The following is a 16,328-nucleotide window of genomic DNA, read 5'->3' as shown; positions in this document are numbered from 1 at the left end:
GGGTGGGATGGGGGTAAGGGGAGATGGGGAGAGAAAAGGTAGAAGGGAAGGAGGGGGGATTTGGGGAATCGGGAGAATTGGGATAAAGGAAAGGTGGATAGGGGAGCACGGAACCACAATTCTTAGTTAAGGGAACCACTTTAGGGTGAGCAAGAGATTTGACCCTAGAGGGGCTCCCAAGTGCCCAAGATGAGGTTCCCAGTTAGTTCCTTGGGTAGCTGAGGATTGGGAACCTGAAATGACCCTATCCGAGAGCAATACTGACGAATATCTTGCATATCATCATAGAACCTTCATCTGGTGATGGATGGAGACAGAGACAGAGACCCACACTGGAGCACTGGACTGAGCTCCCAAGGTCCCAATGAGGAGTAGAAGGAGGGAGAACATGAGCAAAGAAGTCGGGACCACGAGGAGTGCACCCACCCACTGAGACAGTGGAGCTGATCTACTGGGAGCTCACCAAGGCCAGCTGGACTGTGACCGAAAAAGCATGGGATAAAACCGGACTCTCTGAACATGGCGAACAATGAGGGCTAATGAGACGCCAAGGACAATGGCACGGGGTTTTGATCCTACTTAATGTGCTGGCTTTGTGGAAGCCTAGCCAGTTTGGATGTTCACCTTCCTAGATATGGACGGAGGGGGGAGGACCTAGGACTTACCACAGGGAAGGGAACCTGGACTGCTCTGTGGACTGGAGAGGGAGGGGGAGAGGAGTGGGGGGAGGGGCAGAAGGGTGGGAGGAGGGGGAGAAGGGTGGGAGGAGGGGGAGGGAAATGGGAGGCTGGGAGGAGGTGGAAACTTGTTTTTTGTTTATGTTTTTTTTTCTTCTTTTCTTAATAAAAAAAATTATTAAAAAAAAAGAAAAGAAAATATACTATATAAAATTCTCAATGAATAAATAAATACATAAAAAATCAAAAAAAAAAGAGTTTAACTGGGAGCTAGCAGAAATTTGTTCTAGTTTCTTTTCTAATGCTTTTATAAATACCATGACCAAAAGGGTTTTGAAAAAATATATGATATTCTTCAGGATGTGAACTCAGCACTTCATGAGGGACCTCTGAGAATCTCCCTCCTGATAAAGCTGTGTGAGATGTGTCTTTATTCCCACACCTCCACGCCGGTCAAGAGAGATAGTTTATGTTGGGGTCTGGTCAAGAGAAATAATTATGGTCCAGGCTAGCACCAGACCCTGACATAATAGTGCCCAGACTTGAGGCTGATCTGTGAACCCCCAAAAACACGAAAGAAGTGAGGAAGTACAGACGTGAGGAATCCACGAGAAAAAAATTTCAACACGGGTGGATATGTAAGTATTGAGTGCTCAGAAATAGTGAATAAATTTTAAGGAAATGTAGAGAAATGGGACAAAACTTAAATCGGGAGTAAAAATGCGTAAATAAGTTTTGTGTGTGTGTGTGTGTGTGTGTATGTGTGTGTGTGTGTATGTGTGTGTGTGTGTGTGTGAGAGAGAGAGAGAGAGGGAGAGAGAGAGAGAGAGAGAAGGAAAAAGGATTTAGTTATATATGTTGGTAGCTAAAGAGAGTTAGAGTGTAGCAGAAACAATGGCAGAGATATTTAGAATCTGTAAACATGATAGACGTGGAGATACAACTTTTATTGCTTGCTAAACGGGTAGGAAAAGTGAAGGAAAAAGGATATTTGGCCCAAGAATCACCTAGGTTACCCCTGAGATTAAAGTATCACGTGTGCGCAGTAGCCAGCTAAATCTAACCCGCCTGCAGGTAAAAGGCAAGCAGGAATAGGTTAGAGAACAAATTTAAGCCCACACAGTCATCCCAAAGTCAGCCAGTAGAACAAAGGAGAATATTCAGGAATTCTCTTAATTTTATGCTTACAAGTTAAAATAAAAAAGAAAGTTAAAAATCAGTGCAGCTATGCCCACCAGAGCTTGGGACAGAAGGCTGCGATCCCCTGCTGTGAAGCAGATTCAGCAGGGAGCTGAAAAGCAGGTTTGAAATAAAGTAACCTCAGAAAACTACAGCTTCAGGACAATTCAGAATAAGCAAGCAGGTTAAATATGCTTCTTTTCCATTTCACAATTTTGCTTCTTTGTCAAAAATCTTCTGTTTGTAGGCATGTGAATTTGTATGCAAGGTGGATTGATTTCAGTGCTGTGGTTCTGCAGTGAAGTTTTAAAGTCAGAGATTGTGATGCATTCAAAAGTTCTTTCATTGTACAGGATTTTAAGATTGTTTAGGCTATCCTGAATTTTTATTTTTTCTTATAAGGTTGAGGATTGTTCTTTCAAAGTCTATGAAGGATTTTGCTATAATTTTAATGGGCATTTGGATTGAATTTGTAGGTTGATTTCAGTAAGATTGTCATTTTGCTATGTTGGTTCTACTTTCCCAAGAGAATAAGAATAAGAGATCTTTCCATTTTCTGATGGCTTAAATTTCTTTCTTCAAAGATTTAAAATTCTTGTGCAGGTTTTTCCATGTGTGTGGTTAGAGTTACTTCAAGATATTTTATGGTATTTATGGCTATTGTAAAAGATAATGTCTCTCATTTATTATATGTGTATAAGAGGTGTATTTTGGGTTGTTTTCAGATCCTGTCTATGACAAAGTAATTCTGCTGTGAACATAGTTGAGCACATGTCCTTATGGTATGGTTGAACATCTTTTGTATATAGGCCCAAAAGGGGTCTTGCTGAGTTTTGAGGTAGACGGTTGCTTATTGCCACACTAGGATTCAAAGCGGCTGTGCCAGTTTGCACTTCCACCAGCAGTGGAGGAGTTTTTTCTTTACCCCACATTCTCTTAAGCATAAGTTGTTAGCAGTGTTTTTGATCTTGATCATTCTTCCAGTAATAATATGGAATCTCAGAGTTTTGAATTACATTTCTCTAATGGTTAAGGATGTTATGTTTGAGCATTTTTTAGGTGTATTTCAGTCATTTAAAGTTCATCTGTTGAGAGTTTTCAGTTTAGGTCTGTAACATATATTTTTTTATTGGATTATTTATTCTTTTTTTAAAAAAGATTTATTTATTTATTATGTATACAACATTCTGCCTCGATGTATGCCTGCACGCCAGAGGAGGGCGCCAGATGTCAGTACAGATGGTTGTGAGCCACCATGTGGTTGCTGGGAACTGAACTCAGGACCTCTGGAAGAGCAGTCAGTGCTCTTAACCTCTGAGCCATCTCTCCAGCCCTTATTTGTTCTTTTGATGACTAATTTCCTGAGTTCTTCATAAGTTTTTTGCAGTGGATTAGTGATAAGTAAGTATATTTTCCCATTCTATAGGCTGATATTGTGTCTTGTTGGCTATCTCCTTTGCTATACAGAAGCTTCTCAATTCAAGAGGTCTCATTAATTGTTTCTCTCAGTGTTTGTGCCACTGAGGCTGTGTTTGAGATGTACCAATGCATTCAAATGAACTTCTAATTTTTCCTTCGTGTGTGAGGTTCAGTGTGGTTGGTTTTATGTTGAGGTCTTTGATTCATTTAGATTTAAGTTTTGTGCAAAGAAATAAATATGGATCTGTTTTCATTCTTCTACATGTTGATTCTAATTAAGCCAACATCATTAGTTAAATATACTTTCTTTTTCCATTTTCCTATCAGCTAGGCAGACTTGCAACTTAAGAGAAAGATAGTCTACAAACTTTTAATGAGATATACAATGATTAAAGCCTTAGTTATAATATTCTTATGGGAGATATTGAGCTACAAAATAAAATTCTTAAAAAGAGAAATGAGCCAATTTCCAGTAGAGAACTTATAGAAGCTGGCAAACAAGTACTCAAGCAGGTGGAGTATAGATCAATAGGTAGAGTATACAATATCAGCAAGTACAATATATTAATTATAACTTAGCTATAGCAAGTGTGTGTATTAAGTACAAAACGTATTCTACAGCAGTTTTATGAAAAAAACAGAATGTTTTTTTATGGCTGCACCTTCCCATTTTTGCCAGTTGATATATTAAGCTCTTAATTTAAAGCGGTAGCTTGTCTAATACAAAAGAGCAGGACGAAATCTAGGAGCTATTTTAGCAGAGAATTGACTATGATCAATGTTTCTTATACTAAGCAATAGATTAATTAATAATTTTAAGATAGTGATTCTTGGACAATTGTGTTGGCTCAATTCAAAGGCCAGAGTAATAATCCTTCCCAGATGATCATTGCTGCAATTCTTACAACTAATGTTATAGCTAAAGACACCTTAAAGAATATTATGCAAAAATTTTACACATTGCTCTTCCACTGGAAGAACTGCATATATGGTTAATAATGGAAAGGAATTGTGGAGCGTGATATAGCTCCTTGAAAACAACGTAAGAGGATAAAGTTGCAGACAGATCTGGCATGATGACACCAAGGTGACCTTTATTGAGGCAAAATGAAAAAAGCCCATGAAATGAATTATAAAAAGACCCAACCTATATAAATTTGGGGTTGAATGGGTTTGTGCTTTTGTTCACAGAATTAAAATTAAGCTGGATGAGATGACTGCATATACAGTGAAGGACTGGCAGACATGATGATATTGTAGCCTTAAACGCCCCCATTGATGAGTTCAAGAAAGGAGATGGAGAGGAATCCTTGGTTCAGTCTTCCCTGTCCCCACAGAGAGGAGTCTCTGATCCCAGGACCTGCTGCCAACACTCTACACTGCAGGGTGCCATGCTGGACTGAGCGGCAGATGCTGAGCTGCTTCCAGACACTTGGGACACACAAAGACACAGAGACCCTGCTGACATGACAACCACAATGACTACAATTTTCTGCACCTTGAATCTTGTTTGCTTTGGAGCTGAGATGCAGACTGAATATCTGACTGTTTTAATCCTTGAGACCCAGAACTCATTTCCATTAAAATATTGAACCTAAAAACTAAGACCTAAGCTTTTCCCTTAGGGAAAGAAAGACTCAAAATAATAAATGACTGAAACCCCTCTTCACTTAAGAAAGGAGTCAGCCTAAGGGTTTAACAGCTGCTCAGAGACTGGAATTGGTATTTGATAACAGCAGTGTCATTGTACTCTTACAGGTATTGGCCTGATATTTGTAACTGCATATAAGGTGTTGAGAAAAGATGTTATTAACCAATAATACTGAAAATTATGATACTGACTCGATGATTTTTGTAACCAAGACCCCCTGAAGGTCACCATGAACACCCCCCAAAATTAGATTTAATAGTTTCTCTACTAAATGAAACCCACACCTCGGCAAGAACTTAAGGCTAGACATATTATTGACTCTAGGTAAACATTACTATTGTTATCCTGTTAAATGGGTATAATATTAAGTCAACTCTTCTTGAATCGTCATTATATCCATAGATTAAGGCATCTCCCAACCTTTATTATGGTTGTTCATATTTGTAGTAGATGATAATCTATACAGAGATCCACAACTGGCTAACATTCAGAGAATAAGACACTGAACAATATCCAGCCCTGAATGGAATATTTATAATTCTAGTTCCAAAGGCACAGGAATGGTTGTTGAAGGGGAGATAAAAAGACTATAAGAGCCAGAGTCAGTAGGGTAGACAGCTACAGTGAAACTGTGTCTTCTGGACACAACAAGGCAGCTGGATGTATAAGCTCACAATGGTTGTGACAACATGTGTAAAACCTGTCACGCCCAAACCAGATCAAATGTGTGCACTGACAGGAGAGTTGAGAATGACAAGACTTAAGGAACATGAATCCACAATTGTGAGGAAATAGGTTATGTCATGGGTGATCCTTAACTTGGCATCTGCACACAACACCAGACAAGTGTGCTGTGTGACTTCAGTTCAGGCTGTATTTGTGGAGTCAGGGATCCCAAAAGTTATCTTTCAAGGGTTGTGTTCCAGCCTGGTTAGTCAGCTGCTTCTCCGTGCTCTCCCTCCATTTCCAAGCCCCACATTTCACACCTGTACTGTTTTAGGACTGTCCAGACTTGTCTGCCAAGAAACAAAGGTTTAATAGAATGAAACACAGCTGGTCACTTTAGTTTCATTTTCCTTTTCTTGGAAATGCAGCAGGTCTGAAAGCTACTGACCTGTGCTGCTCTGTAATTGGCCAGCACACATTGAGAGGGAGGGGCAGGACCCTGGAGAGAGTGTGAGTCCTGCCAAACTGTCAGAAACCTGCTGCTTTCCACAGAGGAAGGGGGGGTTGGTTCATGGGAAGAGACTGCAGCACAGTGGACAGTGGTTCCTGCAGCTGAACTACAGTGAGGGCATACACTGGACTCAGGGTTCTCTGGTAAGTGGAAAGGGGCATTCAGATCTAACTTGTAACCCTCACCATCTCTCTTCTCTAAAGAGCTGACAGGTAATAAGACATTTTGGAACATGCCCTGAGAGTGGAGATCCCCAGTTTGGAAGCTGGGGTGTTTTGGTGGGAAATTGGCAGAACTGCCTTGTGGATACTCTTTGCTAATCATACAAGTTGAGGGACCTTAAGGTAATGATCTGGATGTTGTTTCAGTAAATGTATGCAGCTGTTTTGGCTTGTTATTACTTTCTTTAAAATGGTTGTAAATGGATGTTTCAGGTAATGGAAAATATCTACAGTGTGCAGGAGGTTCATTGTATCTCACTGTCATCTTACATCCTAGAAAAGAGTCAACATTTAATTCCTCATACCCTGAGGTCTCCGGCCTGTGGAGAAGAGGTCTCTCTGCACACTGCTTCTGCTGAACCTGGCTGTGGAAATCTATGCCTGAAGAATCTTGTTCTTTGTGGTTTTCCTTATTGTAAAGCAGGAGTGTTAAGATCTTCTCTCCGTCTGTGAGGGACATTATCTGTCAAGGTGTGGTGACAGCTGTCATTTAGGCAGGTGTCCTGTTGTAATGCTTGCTGTGACACATTCCCTGTGTGCATATTCAGTGGAAAGTGTGTGTGTGTGTATCTCTCTGTGTATGTGTGCATCTGTGTGTCTGTGTGTGTCTGTGTCTGCCTGTATATCTGTATGTGTGTGTCCATCAGTTAGTCTATGTATGTGTGCCTTTGTGTGTCTGTCTGTTAATCTGTGTATGAGTGTGTGTCTGTATCTATATGTTTGTCTTTGTGTGTGTCTGTCTATATATGCATGTGTGTGCCTGTGCCTGAATATGTGTCTGTTTGTCTGTCTGTCTGTGTATGTGTCTGTGTGTCTGTCTGTGTCTGTATGTGTGTGTGTGTGTGTGTGCGCGCGCGCGCACGTGCTTGCTTGCTCACACATACTTGGTATGGTCTGTCACTGCGTGGTGCAGGGTGCATATTTGGGGTTTAAGTAAAGGCTGGTGAGCTACAGCAACAGATTTTTTTGGTTTATTTTTTTATTTTTATTTTATTCACCTTATTATATATCTCTATGCTCATGAACACCCACATACATGTTGACTTGCTCACATGAGTTTATCTTTGTCTGACACATTCAATTCATTAGCACTATTATAATTGGCCAACTATGATGATGATTAACATTCATCTATAATTTTATCACCATCTGTTTCTATTGTTTGGTTTTCTCTTCCCTTTATTTGGTTCTATATTTAATGTGGATGAGCTGGAAAGTAGTTCTGTCTTTCCCTTTTGATTCTAACTTTCTAACATGCTTGTACTGTTACTTCCTATTTCCTTGTTATTGGTTGCTTGGTTGCTTGTTTGGTTGGTTGGTTGGTTGGTTGGTTGGTTTTTGAGACTTGGCTTCTCCTCCCTGCGGTCACAGGTGCACTTGGCCATGACTGACTTCATTTTCTTACACTGGATGCTTGGGATTTTAACCCAAGTCCTTATGCTTGCACAGCAAGCAGGCTTCTCTGCTAAGCTAAATTCCTCCAGCCTTTATCCCAAAGCCTCTAATTTGGGTAATTATTTGTATTCTTTTAAGGTTCAGCAGTTACTGGGATTTCAATTGTGGTTTTTTTGTTAGTTTCTTTTATTTTATTTATTTATTTATTGTTGCTAGTTTCTTTATTCCTGCTACTTTGGGCTTATTCCTGTTCCCTTTTATAATGTAGATTCAAGTTACATTTCTTACTGTATTTGTTTTTTTTCACTTTTTGCTTTTTGAGCCTTCAGTTACACTCATAGAAAATTTTCTGAGTCACATTTTTGATTGTTGGTTTCTAACAAAGACTGTCTCTTCCTTCTTCAGCAGATTATCTCCTTGTCCTCATACCCTAAGCGCACTGTGCTCCAGTCTACACTTTACACACATACCCTAAACTCGCTGTGCTCCATTCTATACTTTACACACATACCCTAAGCTCGCTGTGCTCCATTCTATACTTTACACACATACCCTAAGCTCGCTGTGCTCCATTCTATACTTTACACACATACCCTAAGCTCGCTGTGCTCCATTCTATACTTTACACACATACCCTAAGCTCGCTGTGCTCCATTCTATACTTTACACACATACCCTAAGCTCGCTGTGCTCCATTCTATACTTTACACACATACCCTAAACTCGCTGTGCACACTCAACAATTCCAGTGTTCTATATTTTCCTGTTAGTACTCATGCTTGCAACAGGTGCTACATCGACCTCTAGATAGGTGGGGTTTTTATTTAATTTTTTCAGAATTTTATACATGAGTCTTGTTCTTATGTGGTTTCTACCTCTCATTCTTTCCCTTCCAAATCACCCTACATCATCCAATACTTCCTCTCAAATTCACAATCTCTTCTTCTGTTATTAACACACATGAATGTGCAGACACACACACACCTTACTGAATTCATTTAGTGCTGCTCATGTGTCCATGTGGTTAGGACTGGCCACTTTGGATTGGATAATCTATTAGTGGGTTTATTGCTAGAGAAAATTGATTCTCCCCTTTTCAATAGCCATTGGTTTTACTTGTAGCTATTCTTCTAGAGATGAGATTTTGAGAAGTTTCTCCCATCCACATTGATAAGTCAACTGATGTCACTATGCAGCTATGGTTAGGCAGTCATATACTCGAGGTTTCCTGGCTACAGCATCCTTTCCATGTCTAAAGGAGAATATTTGCAGTTGATGTCCTGATGTTCCGACTCTTACAATCTTTCCACCTCTACTTCTGTGATTTTCCTGAGCCCTGGGTGTAATGGTTACATTGTAGATGTGTCAATTGGGGTTCAGTACCCAGAGTGACCCCTTCTCTGTGTGGAAACCAGGCACGGGCCTCTGTACCACTCCTTGACATACAGTCAAAGGACTTTATGCCCTACTGAGGAGACACCATTTATTTATTCTCTTATTTGTGGATTCTAACTGAGAACCTGTAGATTTGAGGATATAATCTGAGATAATTACAGAAGCAATGAAAGAAGGCAAGGGCCGTGGGGAAGGAGAGAAAAGAAACTCTGTAGAAGAGGAAAGCAGAATTCCCTTATGCTATGAAGATGGAAAAGGGGAAGTAGGAGGAGCTGTAGCTGCGGGCAAGATGATATGGAGGAGAGGAAAGACTGAAAGAGAAAAACACTAAGGCTGTTGAAAGCCATGGGGAAATATATTATTTTATAAACCTACTTTAGAATACATATATGATATATACATACAAATAAAAATGCATATGTTTTAATGGAATCTTGCAGCAATGAGTGATAAGGCTCCCCCACAAGAACTAAAGATCATGTAATGAAAATCCCAGTCTTAGGCATGGGAAACCTTTCTTTGACTTATAAATCAGAGGGTCCAGCAATCCACCAACACAACAAAGGCCATTTCCATTGCCCTTGGAGGCCTCCCAGAACTTGAAAATAAGGCCCTATTACTGAATACACCTTGGACACAGGACTTGGAGGAATCCACCTGGAATTGGTCTGGAAGCCTCCTCACTGAAACTAGCTCTCCCAGTAGCAGCCTCTGTGCAAGCTGCCAAGGGAGAAAAGCAAACAACAGGCCTAACTCCACTGCGGCATGATGAAAACTGACCTTTGGTGGCCAAGGGAGAGCTGGTTTGTCAGGAGAGATCTGCGTTCTCCTCTGACCTGGTCCCTTGAACAAGGGCTATCAACTTTGTTCATCAGCACAGCAAATATGGTATCAAGGGAGAACGAGGGACAATCAATCTTTTACAGAGCCTCGCAAGGGGAGAGATTGTTCTTTGGCCCTATTAACTCATAACAGCACACAATTTCACACTCAGATGCTATCGGTCTGTACCCATATGTCGCTTTCAACATTTTACTTGAAGGGGAACACTTTTCAGGACCTCACTGTTTTCAGCAAATGTGCTTAGGTCCAGCCACTGCACCTTATGTATACATCCATTGTCCTGAATTAGGGATATGAATGGTAACAAAGGAAAAACAAGGAACATGGTCCATCAGGGCCATTGATTACATTGTTTTTCTTAAAGGGCAGCTGTTTCTGACTCAGTATGTAAAAAGAATGAGTGCATAGTCTAAATGATTTCAAAGCACATTATTAACTTGGTTCAAGGTTGGGTGAAAGTTTGATCTGTAAAGACAAGCTTCAAACAGCATTTCCCAGAAAAACCATTCCCACAGAGCTCTAAAGCCATGAACCACAATGACCAGCCCAGAAAGATGTCTCTTATGGGGCAATGATAACACTTCATATTGTGGGTATTTAATAGCGTCTAATTGAACTAAGTCCCATTCTATAGAAAGAAATGTATGCCTACTTTAAACCTAGACAATTATCCATAATTGGAGAGGTCATAGACACTAGAGAAGCACCTGTTACTGCATCTTTCTAAATCATTGTAGCTTTGATTGTATTGGAAATTCTTGTCTTCATAACCACGGATAAATGTAGCTCTCACTCCTCATCAAAGAAACTTCTTTCACATATAAATCTATTTCGAATTTCATACATGAGTAATTTATAGATGAGTATTTATATCAATTCTATTTCTCCCTTTTCCCTTTCACCCTGTGTCCTCCCCAATTCATGACTTCTTTTATTATTGTTGTTGTATATACAGACATAAGTATATATACATAGACAACTGACTGGGTCCTTTTAATGTTGTTTGTATGTATTCAAGGGTGACCTCTTGGAATTGGATTCATCCAATGAGGGATAAGTTCCTAGAATGTATACAGGACATACTGTTTTCAATACAAATATGTCAAATCCCATCCATAATGAGAGGATGAACAAAACAGACAGTCCTCAAAAGAAGAACAAAATGCCCAAGGAATGCATGATAATAATCTTCAAAATCTTTAATCCAAGAAAATGCAAATAAAAACAACAGTGAGGAACTGGAGAGATGGTGCAGTGGCTAAGAGAGCTTGCTCCATAAGTATGATGACATAATTATGATGACATCCCAGCAAGCATGGAAAGAGCTGGGCAGATCAGCACTGAGAGGATCCCGAGACAAGAGGATTTCTCTGGCTTGATTACTTCCTCACTAGGAGAGAAGTAAGCCCCAGACTCAGTGAAGCCCTGTTTCAGAGGAATAGGCACCAAGTGGTGGCAGAGAAGAAATTTCTTCTAACTTCTGCACACATAGTCACCCAGCAACACACACGCTATTCCCCCTCAAATCATAAATCAATACAGATAACTCTTAAAACACAAACTCCATTGAAATTCTGTTTCACCCCCAAGAAAAATAGCTATTAATCCATAAGGGTAAAATAACACAAATGTTGGAGAGGAGGGAGGTGAGAGGGGAAGGAACACCTAAATATTGTTGATTGATGGGAGTACAGGAATGTAAATGTTAGTTCCTTTACAATGAACAATTATAATAGTGGTTTCCCAACAAAGTAAAAAGAGAAATGCTCACACACTTTTACATGCGAATATCTAGCTTTCCCAGATCATTTGCTGAAAATACTACCTTTTCTCTTGTGTATATTTTTGATGCCTTTATCAAACATTCCATGGTTGGGTTTGTTTCTGATTTCTCTATCCAGTTTCCTGACCTGAATTTCTGTGGGTGGGTGGGTGGGTTGCTTGATTGCTTGCTTTACCAATATCAGGCTGCTACTTGTCAGTGTGGTTGTATTCTGGGCTGTCCACAGGTGTTATGATGCATCCACAATCACTCTTGATTCGTGATTGCTGTGGGGCTTCTGTCCATCTGTGTGGACTTTAGGGTTGGTTTTTCTACCCCGTGAAGAATGGAACTGTAATTGTTATGCATTGCCATGTATCCAAAGATCAGTTTTAGTGATACAGCAGTTTCCACCATACTAATTCTCCCACTTTATGAGCACAGGACTTTCCATATTCTAATGTCTTCTTCAATTCTTTTCTTCAACGTTCCAAGTTTTTATTGTAAATTATGCTTATGCCCTGGTATTTATATTTTAGTTACTTTGGTGGGATTTCTCCTCCTCTCTAATTTATTTCTTAGGAAGCTTGTTACTGGCATATAGAATAGCTACTGATTTTTGTGTTGATTTAGTATTCTGCTACTTTGTTGAAAGTGTTCACCGCTATTTTCTATTTAAGTTTGTTCTTTTTTTTTTCTGACGTACTAGAACACTGGCTAAAAGCAACTTGGGGAGGAAAAGGTTTATTTGGCTAACATATCTAGGTCACAGTCCATTGAGAGAAGTCAAATCTGAGGCAGAAGCCTGGAGAAAGGAACCTAGAAGCAGGAACTGAAGCAGAGGCCGTTAGAGGAGCTGCTTACTGGGTTGCTCCCACCACTACCACCACCACCATGCACCAAACCCATTTTTCTCATCTTCCATAAAAATCTATTCAAAGGGATCAAAGACATCAGCATGAAAAATTGACTGGATATGAACCAACATGTAGGTAAGTTTGTAAGTCTATAGCTATGTGTTCACATCCAGCCAGGCTTATGCAATATTGGGGATCAAACCCAGGGCCTTTTTCATGCTAGGAACATTCCAACAACTGAGCTACTCTCCAGTGCACAGGTAGATGATTTTTATGAAGTAAAGTATGAAAATAAAACAGAGCTAAATAATAGTTTGAGCACACTGAAATATTACATTGAGTAAATGTTTTTTAACATGGACTTTAATAATGAAGAAGGTTTGTATTATTATTGAAAGTTTTCATTACTCACAGAGGTGAAAAAGACACAAAGAGAGAAAATCAATGAAAATTAATATTTACAAAAAAAAGAAAAAAATTAATATTTACATCAACTAAATCAAATGGATGAAAGTAAAAGTATAAACTGAAGGTTTATGTGACTGTTGATACAATTTGACATTGACTAAACATTGATGATGATTACTATTTGCTTCTCAGTTTGAAAGATTATACTTATGTTAGTTAAAATTCCCCACATTTTGAAGGCACATATTGAAGGATGAAAGAACACCTTGGACTGGCCTGGAAGACTCTAGTCAAATTAGATGCAACATAGTTACTCTCATTTCTAAAGTAGTTGAAGCTAGTAAATGGGCATGTGCAGATGTGTAGAGAGATGTTTCTGTCCTGTTTGGTCCCTCAGCTGTTCAGTCCCCAAAAAACACACAGCAGCTTATATTAATTATAAACTGGTTGTCCTATTAGCTCAGGTTTATTATAAATTAAATTAACCCTTAATTCTTACCTATGTTTAGCCACCTGGCTTGGCACCTTACTCAGAGCAACATTCTCATCTTGCTTCTTCCCTGTCTGACTGGTAACTGCACACTGACCCCTCCCTCTTCCCAGAATCCTCCTAGTCTGGTTGCCTTGCCTAAACTTCCTTCCTGGCTACTGGCCAATCAATGTTTTTTAAATCAATACAAGTGACAAATCTTTACAGGGTACCAGACCATTATCCCACAGCACTTCCCCTTTTTTCCTTTCAAAAACAAAATCATATCTATAAGAGTAGAACAGTCAGTCACTGGCTTTTACCTCTACCTCAGTCTGAAATGGTGGTCCTGCCTCCAGGAATCTCAGAATGAGACTGAGCCTGATAGCTGTCTCGTCCATTTTATAATCCTCTTCAGGGCTAAGATTAAAGGTGTGCACCACTGGGATTAAAGGCATGCACCGCCTTGTTTCTATAGCAACTTCTGTGGCTACTGGGATTTAAGGTGTGTGTTACCACTGCCTGGTCTGTAAACCTGACCACTAAGGCTATTTACTCTCTGATCTTCAGGCAAGCTTTATTTATTAAAATGCAAATGAATAGCCGGGCGGTGGTGGCGCACGCCTTTAATCCCAGCACTTGGGAGGCAGAGGCAGGTGGATCTCCGTGAGTTCGAGACCAGCCTGGTCTACAAGAGCTAGTTCCAGGACAGGCTCCAAAACCACAGAGAAACCCTGTCTCGAAAAACCAAAAAAATAAAAATAAAAAAAATACAAATGAAATGCCTTAACACAGATGATTATATGAATACTCTTACTTTCATAGAGTTTTAAATTTTCCATCATAAAAGACTCAACGGAGAGCAAGTAGAAATACATAAGAACTAGTCCATATCAGAAGGTGATAGGCATCTGTCTGGAGGACACAGTGCTTGAAGAGGGCAAAGCACAAAGTCATCCATCTGGCATCAGCCTATCCCAACTTACTCTCCCTTCTTCCTTTCAGGGCCTTTATTTGCTTACTGTCACGAGTCAGCTGCTCTCTGACGCGTCTAAGGATGAAGACGTGTGCAAATACTTTAAGATGATTAAGGAAGAAAACAGAATCATTTCTCAGAAAACCATCACTTCAATTGAGTTACACCTGGCACAAAGAAACATTCAGAAGACAAATAATGTAATTACTGATTCATTAAGAGAAAGTAGCAGTACCTCACTCAATATTGCTGTAATAGGAGAGTCTGGAACTGGGAAGTCCAGTTTCATCAATGCCTTTAGGGGGATTGGACATGAAGAGGAAAATTCAGCTCCAGTTGGTGTGGTGGAGACAACCATGAGGAGAACTCCATACAAGCACCCCAATATTCCCAATGTGGTTATTTGGGACCTGCCTGGGGTTGGAACCACAAAATTCCCACCCAAAGATTATCTGGAGAAAATGAAATTCAACGAGTATGATTTCTTCATCATTGTTTCTGCCACACGCTTTAAGAAAAATGATATAGACCTCGCCAAAGCAGTCAGCATGATGAAGAAGGATTTCTACTTCGTGAGAACCAAGGTGGATATAGATTTAGGAACTGAGAAAGGATGCAAACATGCCTTTGGCAGAGAAAACTTACTGCAGCAGATACAACGCCATTGTGTCGATACCTTTAAGAAAAACAACCTGCATGTACCACCGATCTTCTTGATCTCTAACAAAAATTCTTCTGACTATGATTTCCCAATCCTGAAGGACATGCTAAAAAACAAACTTTCTACTCCCACACGTCCAAACTTTATGGATTCTTCACTGAGTAAGGCTGAGGCAATCATTGAAAGAAAGCGTGAGTCGATGCACCAGTTTATCTGGCTAGAAACCATAAAGAATGAAGCTTGGACAAGTCTTTCTGTAAAGGGCATCCTCAAGGACAGTGATATGGAGAAGTTGAAGGTGATTTTAAACCACTATCGAAAGCTCTTTGGAGTTGATGATGGAACCTTGAAACTCATGGCAAAGGATTCCCAAGTGCCTGTTGAAAAACTGAAAAAAGTCATTAAATCTCCTTATTTGTTGGAAACTAAGAAAAGAGAAACATTAGAAGGAAAACTTTTGAAATATTTGGAGAGATTTGCCTCAGCCAATGGTGGACTCTTGGCTACAGGTCTCTACTTTAGGAAAACCTTTTACTTACAACTTCTGTTCCTTGACACAGTGGCTGAAGATGCCAAAGTTGTCCTTAGAGAGACATACTCAAAAATTAGTTCAAACTCACATCACCCACAGCTACTGACCATGGATAGGTGTTACTCTTTCCTCATGTCCTTGACAGGATTTGTGCTTGTATGTTTTGCTTTGTCTTATCTTAGACTTTGGACATGGAATGAGGTGTAATATCCAAATAATTTTTTTAATGTTCAGATTATTTTTATCTTACTATATAATAACACAAATATGTAATTTTTAAACATATTAACATGAGTTAATTCTGCAATAGCCTGTTTATTCAATTACTTTTAAGGCTAAGGCTCCAACCCAGGCCTCGTAGATGCTAGGCAAGCATTTTATCAATAAACTATGCATCTCACATTGTGAAAGCTTTTAGATTTAAGTAAGACAATTATCTGACTATTCTGAAATTCTGAACTTATATAATTTAATTGCCGTATCTGCTCATCTAACAAAAAATGATAGGATGTAGATTACATATTGTTATTGTTCTGGCAAATAATGTAAATGAAATAGGTTCTTCAATGTTCAACATAATCATATGTAATAAACCAATTGTCACACATTTTAATATGTTAATAGTAAGTCATAATTAATTTGAATCCCTACGACATCAGCTTGTATTGCGGAACACTCAGACCATTCGTTTCCCTTCCTGATTACC

The 16,328-nt window shown here is 39.5% G+C and overlaps 1 protein-coding gene across 1 annotated transcript; it reads left to right on the top strand.

Annotated features, from left to right (window-relative positions):
* Positions 1-14,530: 14,530 nt before the first annotated feature.
* On the top strand, positions 14,531-15,829 carry LOC121440596 (interferon-inducible GTPase 1-like; the record flags this gene model as incomplete). Its single annotated transcript, XM_041641357.1, has 1 exon — positions 14,531-15,829. A coding segment is annotated over one exon (1,299 nt), but the record flags the coding sequence as incomplete, so codon positions are not given.
* Between the last annotated feature and the right edge of the window lie 499 nt (positions 15,830-16,328).

Source organism: Microtus oregoni, unplaced genomic scaffold (assembly GCF_018167655.1).
Source record: "Microtus oregoni isolate MIOR12 unplaced genomic scaffold, Mior012 000069F_ref0000032, whole genome shotgun sequence".
Taxonomy (NCBI): domain Eukaryota; kingdom Metazoa; phylum Chordata; class Mammalia; order Rodentia; family Cricetidae; genus Microtus; species Microtus oregoni.
The sequence above is the reverse complement of the archived record's forward strand: the minus strand, read 5'-3'. Positions and strand labels throughout refer to the sequence as shown.